At 50.6% G+C, this 11,209-nt stretch overlaps 1 protein-coding gene across 1 annotated transcript in view; it reads left to right on the forward strand.

Annotated features, from left to right (window-relative positions):
* TSNAXIP1 (translin-associated factor X interacting protein 1) overlaps nucleotides 1–11,209 on the forward strand; it is a gene marked incomplete at its 5' end in the record, with an annotated part of 18,004 nt that overhangs the window by 3,805 nt on the left and 2,990 nt on the right. The window contains 7 exons of the mRNA XM_010152347.1: nucleotides 3,243–3,439; nucleotides 4,828–4,963; nucleotides 5,874–6,043; nucleotides 7,132–7,291; nucleotides 7,554–7,684; nucleotides 8,966–9,094; nucleotides 10,811–10,972. Of these exons, the coding sequence (XP_010150649.1) occupies nucleotides 3,243–3,439; nucleotides 4,828–4,963; nucleotides 5,874–6,043; nucleotides 7,132–7,291; nucleotides 7,554–7,684; nucleotides 8,966–9,094; nucleotides 10,811–10,972 (1,085 nt within the window). The remainder of the gene's footprint in view (nucleotides 1–3,242; nucleotides 3,440–4,827; nucleotides 4,964–5,873; nucleotides 6,044–7,131; nucleotides 7,292–7,553; nucleotides 7,685–8,965; nucleotides 9,095–10,810; nucleotides 10,973–11,209) is intronic.

The following is an 11,209-nucleotide window of genomic DNA, read 5'->3' on the forward strand; positions in this document are numbered from 1 at the left end:
TTATTTACTGACTCCTCCATATCGCTTGGATGTGATAGTTCCCTTTTTTTTCTTTGAAGACCCTGGGGACCCAGCAAAACGTACCTTCTATGATAGCTTTATTTTTGGAAATCACAGTGAACCCGTACGTCATGGTAGCAAATGTACTTGAAGCTCTGATAATAAAATAAATGGATTTTTTTTTAATTGGGATTGGGATCCTCACCCCTTTCTCCATATTGAGGACTCATTTTCCTAATTACAAATTTCACTGCAATTTTTTTTGTAATTTTACTGTAATTGCCTGCATGACATCTATCCCCTTTTAGCCAAGGGTATTGGATAGGGTTATCAGTAATGTCCAGGCCTCTTCCTCCCTGTGGAGCACAGACGGCAGCTTACCTGCCTGGCCAGGGAGGCAGTGATCTGGTCCAACCACTCCTGGCCACAGCAACAAGAAGGTCCCCCATCCCCACCCCTGAGCGTGCACTCCCACTGCTCTGCCGCTCGCTGGACACCTCCATGAGCTGAGTCAGCTCACCCAGCAGGAAAAACAAAGACCAAGAGCTGCAAAGTTTCCTGTTGGTTTAGTGAGTTGAATTGCCCAAGAAAGCATCTGAGCTTGGGAGGAGACAAACGCAAGTGCCTGAGAGCAGAAACCTACTGATCCGTAGAACTGCACTCCCATGCATTTCTCTTTAAATTATGTCTGACTGTGTTTAACATCTTTAAGATCTATGAGAGGTGGCCATTCTGAGGGCTCCAAATGTCAGAATTTTATATTCTGTTTATAGTCCCTTCCTACAGTGCTTTGCAGCTTTGAGGTGCAGCTTTGGAGCTGATAAATGGAACAGCTTGCTTAGGGAGATGTCTCATCACTCCACCTAACACGCAGACCCTTTCTGGGGCATCTCAGCTCCCGTTGAAATGGTAACCAAACCCCATTTTCACCACAGCACTCTCTTTCTCAGCCAGCTGGCTATTATCTGCCTGGCCTCATTTAGCACCTTTGTCTCACTGTTTTTTTCTGCCCTAGTCATATATCCTGTGCGAGCTTGGCCTAGATGACGTTTAAGCTGCTCACTGCCCCCACTGCCGGGATGGGTTCTCCCCTTAAATCTGCTGGCACTGCAACATATTCCCACTTCAGTCAGAATAATCTGGTTTTTCAAAAAAAGTGTTATTAAATGTTAGCCTAAAACTGTGCTGCTTCCACTGCCTATTTAGCCGCATCATTTTGGCAGCACGACGTCTGAAGCAGGTAGCACACGCACGGCTGAGCGCCGACCAGAGAAGGCAGCAGCCTCTGCTGGGGACAGGGATGTGCAGCCGGTACTGGATGCTTGCAACTTGCCTTCTGCCAGAACTGGACGTGCCGCTGTAGCTCCTCTGGGAGTTAAGGCTGTGCTGAGCCAGCGCTGAGGCGTTAGGGCATTGTTCCTGGAGTAACAATGTGAGGGTACAAAGCAGAGTTAGGAAAACACACCGTGGAGGAAAGAGCCATCAAATCCCTACGGCTGTTAGCTTGATCCGAGATAAGGGTGACGTGTCTGGGAGCTCCTCTAAGGCAAAGCTGAGTGACAGGGTAGGTCTCCATGGCGATGCTACCACAGCTTAATCCATTTCTCAGTTAAAATAACACCCAGGTTGCTACGTCCACAGGGCCTTCATGTTCACTCCTTTGTGGTGCTAAGGTTTCTGGGTCCTTCCAGCAATTCTGTGTGTGCAGGGAGCCGCACCCTGGCCTGAGCGCTTTCCAAGTGGGAGAATGTCTCTCCTTTCTTGGCATGGGGAGAGCTACAAGAGGTCATCAGAGAGCTAATGTTCTCAAATGGCACTGGCCCAAGTCCACACTACAGAATAATCTCTTTGGCAGCCAACTAGTTGCGCTCTAACTTCTGACACACTAGGCAACGGCAATTCAAAATAGCACCACGCTTCATTTACAGGGGTTTGCTTGTGGTCAGGAGTCAGTTGTGAAACACTTCAACTACGCCCCAAAAGAAGTTTGCTGGAGTGTTGACGCACGGAGCAACCAAAGAGCACAGTGGCAGAATCCCGGTGCCCACGTTCTGGTTTTGGCCACCCCGTGTCCTGTGACAAGCACCGCAGTGAAAGAGTTTGAGTTTTGCAAAACCTTTGGTACTGTTAGAGGGAGGGAAGGAAACTCACACCCAAGTGCAATAAGAAAAGTAGTTCTTGTTCTTCGAGGTATGTATGCGTTTTAACTTTTAAAACACAAAATCTGTTGCGTAGCATTTGTACATAAATACTAATACCAGGTTTTACCGAGGAGGAAAAAACCTCCAAGTCATATTGTTCAGCATCCACCAGCGTTTTTATCCTTTTCACGAGAGGGAGTGAACAGTTTTGATTGCTGAATAATGCAGTTATTCACAAACAAAACAAAGCTTGCTCGCAGCCTCGTTTGAATCACTCCACATCCTGTCTTTGATCATTTTTTTCACCTGGTAGAATTCCAACTAGTCATAAAAGCAAGGCTCTGCACCATGGAGGTGGCATCAGACCAAATTCTACCGTGTAACTGTAAGTGGGATGTGGGACCTGAGTCAAGGACTGTCACTGGCTCCTCAGGGAAGTAGCTGTAAGGGGAATTTTCAAGTCAGAGGGGAGACAGCTGAGAGCGAAAAGCACAGGACAGCAGAGAAATCCAGGAAGAGCACGAGCTCTTTACTAGATGTACTGAGAGAAAGGCAGAAGAGAGGTCAAGGCATGCCTGAGAGAGGGGCGAGTGGGTAGGGAACAAATTTGTGCACAGAAGGTTGCATGAGACTGGGCATTTGGAGAGCAGAAAGCTGATTGAAGATGAAGAGTGTACCTTGACCGAAGAGGGAATATTGCTAATTAGCCGTTGTCTTCAGCCCCACATGCTGCCTGTGCTCAGGTGGTGACGCCTTCCCACCTAATGAAACACAATGAAGCCATTGGGGCTCATTATACCTTATCAAAACCTTAAATACTCAAGAAAACAGAATACTGTTCATCCTTTGTTTTCTAAGCCAGAATAAATGGCATGTGCTTGGAATCAGAACTCCTTATGTAGTGTACATGCACAGCTAGATAAACAGTGGGATATAATCCCAAAAGATACATTCCCAGTCGTTAGGCACTCACCAGGCCAAGCAGGGAAAGCTCCACGTTCAGTCCCACTTCCAACCAGCCCTGTTTTGGGGTCGAGAACCCAGCCAAGTGAAGCTCATGCTTTGTGGCTCGTTGTGAGACCCCACCTCTGCTTTCTTTAGCTCATCAGAAGAAGACAATCTGTGCCCTAGAGCCCCTGAAGGCTATGGTCACAACTGCGTCCGAGGAGCACACCCGGCAGATGCTTGCACTGCAGGAAAAGGAGAACCATGAAATAAATATGTTAAAGCAGGAGAAACAACAATTGTTAAAGTTCATTGACAATATGAAGGAAGAAAAGATTTCTCTCCAGACTCAGGTAAAGTAGACAATGATGAGTCCAACATTTCCTAACTGCAGTTAGATGCATTTAATACATCTGACCCCTTACCTCCCAGCCTCTCATCCTTTGGTGCCAGCAGAAGTTCTGGAGCAGGCACTGAACCTCAGGGGTGGTCGTGATGCTGGGTCTTGGGCAACTCCAGAGAATACCCTGTTCTCTTGGGACAGGCTGCGCTGTCAGAAGTCTTCACTGATATCTCATCCCATCTGGCTCTTCCAGCGTCGTATCTGAAGGATGGAGATCCCCTGCCTGCCTGGGCACCCCGTTGTACCATCCTCCTGGTGAAAAATCTGCAGGAGGAAGGAACAAATTGTCCTTGTCACGCAGGAATTCTGCTGTGGTCAGAGGTGTGATAACAGCATGAGGAACTCTGCCATAACTTGCTTTCATCCACTAGTTTAAGTGGTAAAGGTGAAGAAAAAAAGCTTCAGGACAGACTACGTAGGCTCCTTATTCAGCACTTGGTCAACCCCAGAGGCTTTGGTTTCACCAGCCAGATCAAAATGCTCGTGAATCTCGCTCCATGCGTAGTCCTAGAGGTAGCCAGTTCCACTTGCTGGTCCTCGCAGGCCTCAGGGCTTCGCAGAGCCATAGAGAACTTCTCTGAAAGGAGCAACTGAGAAATTACGAGAAGTTACCTAAGAATAGAGCCCAGAATCCAAACTCTAGTTTGGGCTATTTAAGTGTGGCAACTTGGGTGAAGGAGGTTGGGAAAAATAATTCTGCGAAAAGCAGAATTCCATTTTTGAGTCAATATTCAACTATTCCAACTGTGGCACGGTTAGATATTAACAAAATTCTTTGGAAAGATCCACCTGAGCTGCCGACTACTCTGCTGGTGACAGTGTGGTTGTGGCTATGATGGCGTAGGGACACCAATTTGAAAGGCACTTAACATTAAAAATCACAATAAAAGTTAAAAATACAGCACAAATGGTGCCATCCAAGATACATTTCTGTCACCAGTGGAGTAAATTGGCAAGAATAGCAGCTTTTTTTCCTCCTGTGTGACCAGCATCAGGGACAGAATAAGTTGCTGGAAGGTTTGCTCTGGGCTTTTAACAGAGGAGGGGAGTAACTCGGGTGATGCAGCGCGTACAACCCACTCTCCAGAGTGCCCAGCGCTCAGAGGGACCACACTTCTGCACCCTACATCTGAGTCTGAACTCTTCGGTTGTATTTTCATCCACACCATCCTTTCCTACAGTGTTGCCTCTTGCCCACTCTCCTGCTCCAGTTTTTCCCATTTTGCTTCCCTTATCCCACGCTCTGCTCCTTGGTTTCTGCTCTAGACCCACCCATCCAGCCCAAGATTTCCCACGGACGCTATGCTCCTGATCAGCTCAAGCCTCTGTTTCCCGCAGGTGGAGCATCTGCAGACAAGCGTAGCTGAGGAGTACGCTCGCTACCTCGATGAGCACGGTGCCCGCAAACTGCTCCTGGCCAAACTGAACGATATGCGTAACGAACGGCTGGAAACGGCGCATCGCCATGTCCAAGGTAGAGAGAGCAGGTCTCTGTAAGAACCTGTCCCGCAGAGACCCACGTGCACACACGCGGGCGCAGCACCGCAGGAAAAATTCAGAGTATCTCTGAAATATCTTCAATGTGCTTTGATCCTGGGAGGAAGTTAAGACAAATTCATGGACAAAAAGTCCACCAGTGGGTAGGAAAGGGAATAGGCAGGGACATACCTACTAGTCTGAACTCACCACATCACTGCTTGTATCCTTACACGCTCTCGCTTAGCACAACGGGTAAACTGAAAGCAGAGGCTGCCCAATGCAAAAGTTCCTTATGGGTTTTTTGACTCCGGTGCCAACCTTCAGCACATCCTACCTGGCCACAGACGGCAGCTCTGTGCCTGCCCGCAATCCAGGTGTCACTGGTACCTGGCACAGAGGTTACCGTGCCGGTAGGGACCCTTGTGGTACATTGTCCCTGTTGATCCACGGCCAGGTTACGGGCACACAGCGTGCCTCTGCTCCTCACTCGCTGGCTGTAGCCATCGCATCCGTGTCAGGGCTCACCCCCTGTGATCCTTCCTGTTAACCAACGCCGAGCCTGAGCCTTTGCATGTGCATGAGTGCGTGGGAGAGGAGGCGGGACAGTGGGAATGTGAGCACTGTGGTAAACTCCTGGACTTGCAGCTCCTCAGTAATAATACAGTCTAGCCGTATTAGCTAATTACAGCTAAATACGGCTAAATACGTATAGGGTCTAATACAGCTAAATATGGCTAAATACGTATAGGGTCTACGGCTAAATACGTATTACCTAAATACAGCTAAAACTTAGCTTTTGCCAACACTTTGTTATGTTACGTGCTCTAAAAGCTTAACGGATGACTTGGAAAAGTACGACTGCAGTTTTACTGTCGTGGGCTTTCATCAGTGGCTGTTGTTTATAGACGTCAAGGGTGAAGATGTGGTGAAGTTAACTCTGGCATTAAAGATGGCTCGGCAGGACCTCTCAACAGCCCAGCTGAAGCTGAACACGATGCTAGCAGACTATGGAGATGTTGTGCCCAGGAGAGATTTTGAATCACTGGAGAAAAAATACTCAGAGGTACTTCAGGAGGTGAGTGTGAGCTCCTACTTTTCAAGCTATACCACGTAAATACAAACGTGACATCATGCTTCAGTATTCAGGCTGGGCTGGGGACTCCATAAACCTAGAGCTCACCTAAGGGTGTTTCTTCGTTCTCTGCACAGGAAATACATGAAAAGCCGCTGTCTCCTAACCCCCAAAGCTCCCGATCTATTGGAACCACAGACTGACTGAGCACTCACATGTAACACACATCACGGATCCCCAACATCGGGGTAAACCGATTTAACACCATAGCAGCAATAATGGCCCAGAGTGCACCAAGAGCCCACAGATTACAGCTTGGGAACCCCTGAGGTCATCGCATACATCAATAAACCAACCAGCTTGCAGAGTTTTGTCCAAACCGCAGCTAACAAACCCCTGCCAGCCCACCAGCACTTACCCGCCTCGCTGGGATTTGCCTTTCCCAGGAGTATGAAACGGCTCCTGGAGCCCACCACGTAGTCTGTGCGCAGCAGTCAGGAGGGACGGATGAAAACCTCCGTGAGGGCACAGCACGACCCGTCTTCGTGCTTAAGAACAGCAGCACTGGGCCATCCCAGATACGTTTGGGCCATCGGCAGCTCCGCTCCAGCCCTGACCGTCGGCACAGCTTCACCCACGGGTTGTGGCCCTACGTTGGGGCGTAGTAAATACAGACACAGCCCTCAAAGCCCAGACGAGCTGTGGTTACCTCTGAATCATGACGCAGCTTTGCACTAGAGCAAAGATAAACTGCATAAAAAAGAAAGGCTGTCTAAATAAACTACAGTGGCTCCAAGGGGTGTGTGTGTAAAGATGTCTAGACCAGAAGCACGTTTCTCCTGCTCTCTCCTAGTGGATTAAGGCCTGGTTTTAAACACAAAACCATCAAAGGGGGTCACTGACATGTTTTGCATTGTTACCATTTATAAAAACTTCTGACAATTTAATACATTACCTATTTTTCTTCCCATCTAGAAGGAATTAGCCAGGGGCAGCTCTCCCCAAGTCCATGGACTGCACCGAGTGCTCATCTGAGCAGAGTTCTGTTACTCTGGTTAGCTTGTTCCAATCCTCCCTTCTGTATCCTTTAGACGAAGACTCTGCAGAAGGATTTTGATCAGCTCCATAAGGAATACGAAACGCTGCTGGAAATCCACAGAGAGACTGCAGCAGAGCGAGACAGCTTCTGCACTCAGCTCCAGCGAGTTCAGCACAACTGCACGCCCCGGCCCGACTGGGCCAAGTGTTCAGGTGCCAAACACACTCAGCAGCTCAAGGCAGCTCGTCTTGAAACACTCTACTATGGGGCATTTCTTACCCGCAACGCCCCGTGCGCTCCCAGGCTTTTAGGAGTGGCCTGAGAGAGGAGCTTGTAGGTTATTCCATTTTGCCTCAGACAAACTAGCCATCTAGAGGTCTGTATCCATCCTGAGGCTCCCGGTGGGATTCACACAAAACCAGTACGTGGGCACATTCCCTCTTCTAGCAGCTTAGTGTCCTTTTGCCGTTGCAGAGGTGATTCCTGGTGGGGCTGACCGGTGGGGCTGCCTGGCCGCGGGGAAGACCAGTGACCAGCTAGTGGATGTGCTTCTGGAAGAAATAGGAACGGGAGTGCTAAGGGAGATCAGTGCCTTCCCCGGGTGGGTATGTGCAAGTTTTCCTCTCCGCTTGTTTCCACTGAGATTAACTGGTGATAAATATCCATCAGGAAGGTGGGAGAATTGCCTTCCCGGCTGGTGTCTTCCATATTCACCTTCCCATCGGTGTAACCACCGAAAACTTTAAAGCTGGGAAAACGCAGGTTCAGTGAAAAGCCGAAACTGAGTGAGCATACTGCAGACACAGCTGAAGTAGCCACACTTCACCGTGATGCCGCGTGAATCTTCAGACTTGCAGGCATGACAGAGGGCTGGAGCCCCTTACTAACGCTGCACCACACGGCTGAGCCAAACGAACAGCTTCCTGCTGCTGAAAAGCCTCGTCCTTCTCCCTGGCCCCTACGCCGTGGCACTGGCTGCAGCGGCAGGGAAGTATCCAGCAGGGCAGGATTTGCTTTCTCCCGGGTTAGTTCCCTGCTGATGAGATGGGCTCAGACAAGCTCTAGTATGACTAAGTAGCAAGATTATGCAGCAGGGAATGACACCTTTTTGTGGCAGCAGGAAACCAACTTAACTCACACCGTCCCACTGCGCTGCACCCCAGCAGATGGGGGAATCAGGAAATGAGACAGGGACAAGGAAATGTTACCGGCATGCTTCACATCATGCCGAGGATAACCATATCCAAAGGTTTTCTCAAGGACAGAGTAGCATTCCTTTGGTCCACTCAATATCTCTCCCTCAGCCTCTCCAGAAGCTTGAACTGTTTGCCCTGCCATTCCTGGAAGATATTTCCAAGGAAGACCTTGCCTTTTCCATTCTTGCTGGGCAGAACCTCTCACACAGTCCCATTTTGTCTGAGGACAAGGTCTGTCAGCTCACTGCTGCCGAGAGACGGCCCCGCAGCCCCCTCTGCAGCCGCAGTCCCAGCCCAAAGCCCCGTGCCCACCACAGATTCCAGCCCAACACATCGCCCAGCTGTAACGAACCACTTACTGACTGCGAGTGTCTTACACCGGTGATGGGGTTTACTCACAGCTGCCTGGCCGCCACAGGGAGGGCATCAACCAAAATCACCCAGGAAGTAAGTTTTAAGTAGCGCAACTGGGGCGATGGGCAGTGTGGCCGGCACAGGCCCCGGCTTGAGCAGGTCCACCCTGGAGCAGCTGAGGCACGCTGCAGTGGTGCTGACAGACGTGGTTTGTAGCACTGGGAGGGAGACCCACACTTTAAAGGCTTTAGATGCTGGCAGTACGGCTGTGGTGCTGCACTGCTGCCAGCAAGGTGAATGCCTTACCTCTCTCTGCGTTCCTTTCCCATTACTTAGGGCAAAGGTGATGTGGTTCCTGTGTACCTGCGGCACGAAGGCGAGGTCAAGAACAAAAAGCTGACTAAGAAGGATGTGGTGAACATCCTAAAGGATGTCTGGAAGGCAAAAATTGCACTAGAACAGCAGGTTTGTCCCATTTTCCTTCTCCACAAACTGCATTTGCTATGGCAGCCCGTCCAGTTCGGGAAGCCAGTAGTGCTTCCCCTGGATCAAGCTGCATAAAACGCTGTGAGAACAAAGGGCCTCAGCTCGGCACCCCACCACGGCTCTGCAGCATCTGCTCTTCGGTGGTGGAAACCTTGGCAACATCCATGCGGCCAGTGCAAGGCCGGGGGTTCGTTGCTGGGTTGATCTGAACCCACACCAACCCGTTAGGAAGCTCCGTAGTGTTTGTGCCCATGCGAGAGAAGAGCAGGTGGCACCGCAGGAAAAACGAGGAGCAGGGGCAAAGCATCATTCTTCTGTCGATATACGAGTGCTTTGGGTTTGTTACACAGAGGACAAAGAATTTCCCCTTCTTTGCGGGTTGGGAGCGACAACTGGAGGCCAAAGGGGTGAGGTGTGTGTTCCCTGCCGAGGCAGACATTACGGGTTGCCTGTCTGGTGCCAGACACGACTCCAGGAGAATAAAAGTGGCTGTTTAATTCTTCCCGTGCTCTGGAGAAGTGTGATACCACCCACCCAGACACTGGGCAAGCCCTGTTACTGTGCCTCAGTCCCAGGAGAGCAGCCTCGAGGGAGGCAGACTCGCTTTACAGATTTCTTCTCACGTTAAAAGCATCAATACATCTCTGAGATCAGCCCTAAGTGCCCCAGTGTTTTCTACAGCAGCTGTCTTTGTACTTTCAGCTGGGTTTCCTGCGGAAATAGGGCTGCTGCAACCACTGCCTGGCTCTGCAATCACTGTCAGGCTCTACTTATCTCCCATCACCGCCTCCATCCCTTAACCCATGAGCTAGGCTCAGCTAAATCATAGAATCACAGAATGGTTTGGGTTGGAAGGGACCTTAAAAGACCATCTATTCCCACCCCCCCTGCCATGGGCAGGGACCCCTTCCACTAGACCAGGTTGCTCCAAGCCTCATCCAGCCTGGCCTTGAACACTTCCAGGGATGGGGCATCCACAGCTTCTCTGGGCAACCTGTCCCAGTGCTCCCCACCCTCTCCAGGAAGAACTTCTTCCTGATATCTAATCTAAACCTCCCCACTTTCAATTTAAACCCATTACCCCTTGTCCTGTCACTGCAGGCCCTTGTAAAAAGTCCCCTGCAATAAGGAAAGCTGCAATAAGGTCTCCCCGGAGCCTTCTCTTCTCCAGGCTGAACAAGCCCAACTCTCTCAGCCTCTCCCCATAGCAGAGGTGCTCCAGCCCTCGGAGCATCTTTGTGGCCTCCTCTGGACTCGCTCCAAGTGGTCAATATCCTTCTGATGTTAAGGGCTCCACAGCTGGACGCAGCACTCCAGGTGGGGTCTCACCAGAGCAGAGTACAGGGGGAGAATCCCCTCCCTCGACCTGCTGGCCACACTTCTCTGGATACAGCCCAGGATACGGTTGGCTTTCTGGGCTGCCAGCCCAGAAGTCTGACAGAGGGTAGCTCCTCACAGCTAGCAAAACAGGTAGGAGCAGAGCTCTGCTCAAACGTACTCACATTTGGAGAACAAACCTGGGAGAAACATTTGGAACGATCTACTAACCGGGAAGACTGCAGCCAGCACCAGCGCTGTGTCAGCACCGCATGAGATCCCCAGAAAACAGACACCCATACACAATCCGCTAGGCGGAAACGGGCAGATTTGATTTAATCCTGCTGCTTATGGGAGTTACTCACTTGTTATCCACAGACGGGGAAGCGATCCAGTCTTCCTGAGTTCTTTCTCAGCTACCTCCAGAAGAAGTACGGAGATGCTGCTGCCATGGAATGGTCTTACACCCTCTGTGAGCACATGCGACTCTGTCGATCAAACCACGTCCTGAGCTCGTTCCGTGACGTACTCACTGGGAAGGTAGGCACCCCCGTGCCGCACCTCTGCCCAGACATCCCCGGTGCGACGGGCAGCAGGCCAGGGAAGCGCTCCTCTGCAGAGCTGCTTCACCCCCCGTTCCTCCCCGGGAAGCTGCGCCGTCTCGTGAGAACAGCAGCAACCACTGGCACGCACCAGGGAAGGGAAACCTGCGCGTGCGAGACAAGGCAGGCTCTTACCATGCCCAGCACAGCCTCTAGAAGACCCCGTTTCTTTAGC

Source organism: Eurypyga helias, unplaced genomic scaffold, assembly GCF_000690775.1.
Source record: "Eurypyga helias isolate BGI_N326 unplaced genomic scaffold, ASM69077v1 scaffold15745, whole genome shotgun sequence".
Lineage (NCBI taxonomy): Eukaryota > Metazoa > Chordata > Aves > Eurypygiformes > Eurypygidae > Eurypyga > Eurypyga helias.